Raw genomic sequence first — 8484 nt, forward strand, 5'->3', positions numbered from 1 at the left:
ATCTTAAGGAAGGTTAAGAATACAGTCCAAGAAATATAGCAGTTCGGTTTGCTAGGCCTCTGTTGTAAGTGGTTGCTGATTTAATCACGTGTGTATAACATAGCGCATAAAAGTGTTCAACAGATAGATTTAAATCGAAATTTGCAATCACGATATCATAGAATGTATCCCGCAGAGGGTAAGTATATGAAAATTCTGACGATGAATGAATAAAAACGTCCATGAAGATTTTGTTGTAGAGTTCACAAAATTTGATGTTATTGTCGGGTACGGTAATAATAAGTTAGCGATGATAAACGCTCCTTACAGTTGTGCTTGAGATGAAGCGTATTTCCAGATATTTGCCATTGTCTCATCTTGGTGAATTAGACGAAAACGTAAAAAACTATTAGATTCAGTAGAAATACGCCTTAACCAGAGCTCATTTGTTTCTTGTTGATTGTATTGATCACAGCCATTTTCCAGACGAACTTTATTGGAAAATGTCCACCTTTGATATAATTTTCAAGAAGGGAAAGAGTCCATACTTTTGAAGTAGAAAAGATATAACTGGAATGAATCCGGACCTTTTGGAAACATTAGGTATGCATGTGAACAGTCTATTAATAAGATATATCCGTTTAGGTAAAATTAACAATCTAAATAACAGAGTTTTCTCCCCAGAAAATATAGCGTGCGCTTTTCGATTTCTCACAAAATAGGTCGCAGGCCCAGCATGCTTTCATACATATCTGAATAGTGATTTAGTCCTTGTCGGAATCCGCTTGATATCTCTTGGCTACAGAATGCTGAAACTTGTTCAAGAGTTCAATATCTTGTTTTTTTAAGATCATACCAAGTTTCATAGGTAGGTAGAATAACAGATTTATACAGTTTGAGTGTTGACTCGGGATTCATGTTGTCATTTTGACCGTAAGAGAGAAAAAAATATTGCAGCTTTTTCTACAGCTGTTTTGTACTTTATCGGAGGATTTCAAATCGCTACTAATATCTATACCGAGATGTTTATGGCTATCATTTATTGGGATCATTTTATCATTCATAGTCCATACGAAATGAGCTTTATTCTATCTTTTAGGAAAACTATTATGGCCGAGATGGACTGTGGTCGAAAATACATGTACGAGATAACTGGAAAGCAAACCTGTCTTACCTAATATTTCCAGTTGTTTTTTTTTTTTTTTTTTTTTTTCAAAGATTACCTTGACTAAACACACTTCGGAATTTTAATATATAAAAAACTTGATCGCTTTATCATGGACTTTATATTGCACTCCCTAATTTTTATGGATTATGGAATATCAAGAACAATGAACTAACATTTTTCAATATTTGAAAAAGAAAAATTTAGGGTCATCAAACTCATTCAATTCCAATTACATTTCCGTCCAATTATCTCCCCTTAAAAACATTTTTACATTTCATATTTATAATTTTACCATACAAATTTTTATGTCAAAAATTCTTCTTAAACATTTTGAACATGTAATTTTTACATCATTTAAACACTATTAGTTAATGGAAGATATTTATGTCTGTATGATTTTGCAAGATGACAGAAGAGAATGCTCTATCTACCTTTAACCACTCGGAACATTTCGGGTTTCATACAATTGATACAATGCAAATGAAAAATGTCTTCTCGATCACGACGTCTGAAACCCTTGAAATTGATTTGCATTTACAAAATTGTTCGTACATTTGAGCACTTTTGGTATAAACCATTTGAAGAACAGTTTGGCAACAGTGTGAAGCTTCTTCATGTCATTGGACCATTTGATGACATAAGTAAGTGTGGTACAATTTAATTATGCCTCGCACTTGGGAGGCTAAGTTATCGTTTTATTTTGCTAAACGCCAGATATATCTTTCAGTTTGTTCGTATTAAAATTGAATTCCCTTATGGGGTACTACCCCCGTATAGCGGATGTTTAAATTACTACAAAGATATCATTTTTGAAGTTTAATTCAATCATTTTACATGACGTACAACCCCTGTTTTGTTGATATTTCGAACATTCCTCGATGAGATTTGGGCAGAGCATGTTATCTTTTTTTCAAAATAAGGAATCAATCGATTGTCCACACTGACAGCTTGACAACAACAAAACTATCCTCAATATATTTCCGGATTGTTTCTTATCCATAGACCAAAAATGAGATTAAGCTGCATTCAGAAATAATTTTAAACACATTTGTATCTTAATAGTTCACCTAAATGAAAATATGAAGCAACTAAAAAGTTAAAAGTGGATGACCTCCACTAATGCAGCATTACTACAAAAGTGAATATTTTTCAGCTAGTGACTTGAACCAAGGTATTATAGATATACTTACAAAAGAGAAATTGATGAAAACTAAGTATCTACAACTCTTGATAAGCAGTCGCCTTGTTGAATTAAATCTGAGCACAGCAGCTTCTTTTGTCTACAATGATAACATCATCAACACAATTGCTGATAGATGTCATGTAAGATCATAGACCTTTAATGAAAGAGATTTGCAACTACATGTAACAGAAATCTAACATAAACACCCGTTAAGATCTTTGAATTACTTAATAATGAAAACTTGACTCAAAATGATCATAACTAAAAAAGTATTGCAAATATTAAAATGAAACCTTCAGTTTCCTATTCTACGATATCTTAACTTCATGTTCATACCACATTTTTCTTTCTAGCAAATCAAACAAAAAAGAAGTATTTAAAACAAGTTACTTACCCCCAACCTTCCCCTCCCCCCCCCATTTTTACAAAAATGAAAATTCAAAGTTGAATTCATTATTTTGACATTAACCTATCACAACTTCTTTGTTTTTAAGGATAATTGAATAAAATCTTCTGCTAAAATTTATTTCAGATCATTTCTTAAAAAGGGGAAAAAGTAGTTTGATAAATAAGTGGAATAGTCAGGGATTCTTGTTCTTCGCCATATGATTATTTTATTGATAAACTGGCTAATATACAAGTTTCTTATCTCTTTAATTGTAGGTCTCTAGTAAGATTTAATGTATCAATTTCTAAGTGATATGTATTGCAAGTTAAATTATGCCATTAGAAATATATATGTTTGTTAATGGTTACCCAACCAACCCTTTTTTTCCTGACCATAAGCCATTTTATCAGCAAACTGAAAGTAAGAAAATAAAAACTGGTAGCTGGTAAAGCAGGTGTCTTATCTTATAATTTTGTTTATTTTGATCATGTAAAGATATATTTGTGTAATTACACATTTCAGAAACTCAGTAAGCTGAATTTGTCATGGTGCAGCAAGATATCAAACAAGGCTTTAGAAAATCTGGTAACAGAACTTCCCCAGTTACAAGTTCTTATCCTCAAAAATACAAAATGTGATGACAGAGTGATGTCTTCAATAAGTAAGTTATCAGGATTCTTTTTAAACTTATTGAATATTTTACCTCTTACTTTTTTCAAGGATCACATAATAAACTTATAATGATAGGTATTTAAAGTTTTTCTTAAAGGCTGAAATAAACAACTTTTTTACCCACTTGAAAAGCAGGAGGTATATGGTGATCATTCTATCCGTCTGTTCGTCCTTCCCCTGTTCTTATCCACAACTTCTGTCATACGGTTCAATGGAATTCAATGAAACTTTCACATATTATTTATCATGTGAATCCATTGTGCACCTCCTATTTTGTTTTTCCATCTGAATGTCTTGTTGGGTTTCCTAATGCAAAACATGAACTTTGCAATTGGCTGACCAAGGGGAGACCATCTTCTAATCTGCAACTCCTGTAAAAACTGCAGGGCATTCAATGAAACTTTCACATTTTTTTCATCACATGATGCAATTGTGCACCTTGTATTTTGTTTTTCCATCTGAATTACTTTTGGGGTTTCCTATATGGTTTCTAAGGAGGGCAGTTGGGGTATCAAGAAGTGAGCTTTACTACAGTTTTTTGTAATTTAATTGAGAAGTGATTTTCTGAGTTATGTGGCAAAAATATATCAAGGCAGTGTCAGAGATAACCTTTACCCTATGGAAGACACTTTAAGTTGAAATAACTTATTCATGATTCCTTTGGGTACTTCGCATATAAAGATTAATTGAACTAAAGCCACAATGCTTAATTTTAATCAATGAATGAAATGTTTAAATTATACTGGCATTAGGGAAATTATTTTTAATTTAAATTGTATCAGAGCAGATTAAAAATGTTATATTCTTCTAATGATAAAATTTTAATTTAAATTCTATTTTAGGTCAGTATTGTGGAGATATGAGACACCTTGATGTTTCTAGGTGCAAAATAACACAACGTGGTCTTAACTTTCTCTGTTCTGACAGGATATCACTGCCATGCTCTAAATTACAGACACTAAGAATAAGAGATTGTGATGGTGGAAAACATCAAATTACCGTGGATGGGGTGATAATTTTTATATCACAGAGATCAAAGGCCATTGATATTGATTATGAAAAAAATCATATTGTATTTAGGCATTTCCACAAGATGAACAATTCACCTTCAGTTATCTCTTCGAATTTGCAGTATCCTAGAATTCAGTACTTAGAATTTAGCCATGATGAGTATGTTTCAGCATCAGATATCAAGTTGTCCTGTGATTACTGCCCTAACATTACTGTGGCATCATTAAGTCCTGTATCATCTAATGACCAAATTCAACCACTTTCAAGTTTACGACATTTACGAGATTTGACTATTGCTTCAGATACACATGATGGTGTTACATTGTCATTTAGTGATGGAATATTTCCTCTGTTAGCATCAGTTGGCATTACTTTGCAGAAACTTGAATTGTTTCAGATAGATGTTTGCTTACATACAATAGGAAAGTACTGTCCACATTTAAAGTATTTAGAATTAATAGCACAGAACTTGCAAAATAATTTGTCCAATTTTCCTGTCGATATTATGTGCTTTACAGAGCTGTTGCAATTCAAATGCTTCATTGTAGAAGAAAATGATATGCTACCTGAAAATTTGTTGTCTGTTGTTTTAAAAAATGCATCTGAACTACAGGTGCTGTCTTTAACTAACATTCAGTTTTTAACATCCGATGAATTCGGCAGCTACATAAACCATGGTGTCAAACCTAATCTAGAGAGTTTGGAGTTGACTAGATGTAATCAAATAGAAGGTTCAGTAATCCATCAGTTTGTGAATGTAGCTCACTGTTTATCTAATTTAAACCTTGAAGACTGTAAAATGGTAACTAGAGCTGACTTTAATAGAATAGTCAAGTATTCTCAGCAGTATTTACCTAAACTGCAGATCTCATGGACTTAGTTACTGTTAACCAACTCATTTCAACAAGCAATTTAGTTTCACTTATTGTTTGAGTGAAGAAAAAAAATCTATATAAATTGTTAGGAACACATGTAAGTCTCTTTAAATAAAAATATGGGTATGAGAGATTGGTAGTTGCAAAAATGGATTGACAACCTAAAATACAAAAAAAACAAGAGTTTGCGAATTTAAGTTGGTTTGCAATAATCTTTACAAAAATAAATGATAACATTGATAACATTTTAAATACTTTTGTAGTGTCATAGTATCAGAGAATATTTGATATTATGTTTACTGTAGATTGCTCTAATGATCAAAATAAATATACATATTTTTAAACTTTTTATATTCTATATCCTGATTTGTTGTGATACAGATATAATTATTTTAATTGACTATTGTGAAAGTATGTACTTAACATAAATCACCAGGAACTACTTTAAAAGTTGTTTATTAACAAGAATCATGTTTTTTCATTAGTTTTTGTCATTACTGATATTTTTTTACTTTTGCATTTACATTGTACACAGTGTATCTTTTATATAAATACATATTTTTTTTAATTGATTTGTATAAAAATATGCAGTCTTTGAACAATTTTCTTATCTTTTTTTGTCAAATTTTCAGGATATTATGTAATGAATAATAATCTCACAAATCTTGGATAATCTAGTACCTAGTAAAATACATGTACCAATAGTTGATAATATGAAAGTTAATTATTATACACTACTGTCAACACTTATTTTAATTTCTCCACTCTTTACAGTGGAGACATAGTGAGTGGAGTCACAGTGTCTCCACCTAACATAGTGAAGTCAAAATATGGTTGTAGTTTAATTCTTTATTTTACTTGACAAAAGTATTTTATGAATATTGAAGTTTAGAATCATTTGAGCTATATACACAAGAAATAAATGAAAAGTATTGGAATGAAGCAATTTTATCTCAGTTTTTAATTTGGTGGAGTCACAGTGGAGGAAAATGGTGACTCCACTGTGAAGAGTGGAGAAATTAGAATTATTTAAATTTAGGTTGATATATCCCCACTTAATGAGTGGGTGGTACATGTTAATTGGAATCACCTTAACTGTCTGAAAATATTGCAATTATCTTGGCTCCCAATGGATGGATTAATATCAAATTTATTGTTATTATCAATAAGCATTCCTGTGATAAAGTAGTTTGATTTGTAATTTATTTTAGTTTATACAATATCATAAGTTAATTGTATCTTATTGAGGGAAATAAATCTTTCCCTTAAGTTGACATTTATTTTTGTGTCCAAGCAGAGGGAAAGAGGGTGCAAATTATGAAATAAGTTTGGGTAACAAATAATAAAAATATTTTGAGTTTTTTTTAAACTCTGTACATAAAAAACCTTTGATGCATGTTGAAAGAAGTAGAAATGGTAAACTGCAGTACAACCACTGCAGAATCATCTATGAGGGCCAATAGACCTTCATAAATATAACTCTGATAATTGCCAAATGTTATGTGATCATTTCTGAATAACTTCAGATATGAGGTTTTTGCTTTTCTTTGAGTTACAAGATGGAAGACTGTTATCAACTGTTGTATTTTTTTTTTCGGAACATTGACAATGAGTTAAACTTAATTTTCTTAGTGTAAGTGTTTGGACTTCTTTGTTGTATTAGTCACCATGACACAAAGAACTGAGGGCTGTACCTTGAATGGCTTGAACTAGAGGCGAGAAACAGGCATTTTTCTGACTTTCTTGACTTCAGTAAAAGTGCATGGATTTCTTTGACATTGTACTACAAGATTTCATACCACAAATGGAAGAGTTTGTTGAATTGAAATGATTATGGCCCTAACATAAATTTCAGAAGTAGGCTCCAAAAGGGCTCAGAAATAACCTTAAAAGTTCTCAGACCACTATCATTCTGGTCTCCAATTGAGAGCAGCATCAAGTTTGAAGATTGTGTCAACACTTGTCCCAGCTATTCATTGTCATATCAAGCTGGATCCTTGAAACATTTTATTTGTCTACATATTACTTGAAAACAAAAAAAAAACAAACAAGATTATGGAATATTTTTTTTTTATTGAAATCGGAATCATGATTATTTGTACTCATTCAGTAATAAATAGCATTTTAAAGGAATATTGTATATTAATATAAAAGATATTAATATACATACAAGACAATAAGATTTTAACAAATTCTATCAAAATACCAGTATATTTAATTTTAAACTGAAGAACAAGTAAATTTTGAAAAAAAGAGCATGAACCTAATTCAACTTTCAAAGGCAAAGCAAATATAAAACCATACAATGGTCAAATTATTCTAAAAAGGATATATGTTGTTTTAAACAGAATTTCATATAAAAACTGGCATATAAACAGTCTGAGCAGAATGTTTTTTTCCTTAATTAATCTAACCATAACCAGAAAAATAAACATGTGAAATGAAAGTGATGAATATAAAAAGTGACAAGATTACATACAACTTTGTTTATTTTGAGCACCAACAAAACAAATGAGCCTAAGTCAGTAGACCAGTATCCATATACAACATTGTGTATTTATCAACTGTTGATGCCAACTCAATGTTCCTATAAATAAATGATAAATAATGATATTTTCTATTAGAAAGTATGAAGTAGCACTTACAGACCCTTGTGCCTAAGTCAGTCAGTCTTTCCGATGGGACAAAAATATCAAAAGGAAGGGATCTTCATGACAAAGTTCTCAACACAACTACTTGTTATCTATAAATGAATTACCAAACTTTGTATTGGATACATCATGAATTAAAAGATTCTATAACCTACAGTTACTGAGAGCCAGTTCGGACAAGATTCTGTATGAAATAAAGCAGTCTTTATAAAAATTGGACAGGAGGTGATTCATGTATGTCAAAAACCCACCAAATCCACTTTTATTTCTTATTTAGAATCTGTTGCAGACCACATTACCAGTCATAATTTTTCATTTGTGTGTTGCGCTTTTGAGATAAAATTTACCGGTACATAGATAGTACCTGAAATTAGCACTTAGCAAGAGTTATTGTTCTTGATTTTGTTCCATTTGATTTATTTTAGTAGGAGATAAATATATGATTTTCTCAAAAGTACAGATCTGAATATGGAAAGGACAACTGTTATGAAAAAATATAGCATACGTAGGTTGAAAACCATTGTTTGTTCAGTGTGTTTTCCTTCACCATGAATAAC

At 31.0% G+C, this 8484-nt stretch overlaps 1 protein-coding gene across 2 annotated transcripts; it reads left to right on the forward strand.

Annotated features, from left to right (window-relative positions):
* The first annotated feature begins 1603 nt into the window (after positions 1–1603).
* On the forward strand, positions 1604–5875 carry LOC148627768 (uncharacterized). Of its 2 annotated transcripts, none has more exons than XM_088578431.1 (4): positions 1604–1788; positions 2301–2470; positions 3241–3379; positions 4233–5875. In XM_088578431.1, the coding sequence occupies exons 1-4, from the start codon at positions 1635–1637 to the stop codon at positions 5279–5281; spliced, it is 1512 nt and encodes a 503-aa protein (XP_088434557.1). In that variant the 5' UTR covers positions 1604–1634; the 3' UTR covers positions 5282–5875. The 2 variants fall into 2 exon arrangements, with proteins under 2 accessions (XP_088434557.1, XP_088434564.1); XM_088578438.1 differs by having other exon boundaries at positions 1649–1788; positions 2305–2470; positions 4233–5418.
* Positions 5876–8484: the final 2609 nt, after the last annotated feature.

Source organism: Perna viridis, chromosome 1 (genome assembly GCF_037379345.1).
Source record: "Perna viridis isolate PV_CMFRI_1.1 ecotype Kerala chromosome 1, ASM3737934v1, whole genome shotgun sequence".
In the NCBI taxonomy this organism is placed as follows: Eukaryota; Metazoa; Mollusca; class Bivalvia; order Mytilida; family Mytilidae; genus Perna; species Perna viridis.

Excerpts from the sequence above, each read along its gene's own strand:
- LOC148627768 (XM_088578431.1), top strand. The coding sequence starts at position 1,635 with ATGTCTTCTCGATCACGACGTCTGAAACCCTTGAAATTGATTTGCATT. Across the intron at positions 2,471-3,240 it reads CAATTGCTGATAGATGTCAT|AAACTCAGTAAGCTGAATTT; the intron begins GTAAGATCATAG and ends TACACATTTCAG. Across the intron at positions 3,380-4,232 it reads CAGAGTGATGTCTTCAATAA|GTCAGTATTGTGGAGATATG; the intron begins GTAAGTTATCAG and ends ATTCTATTTTAG.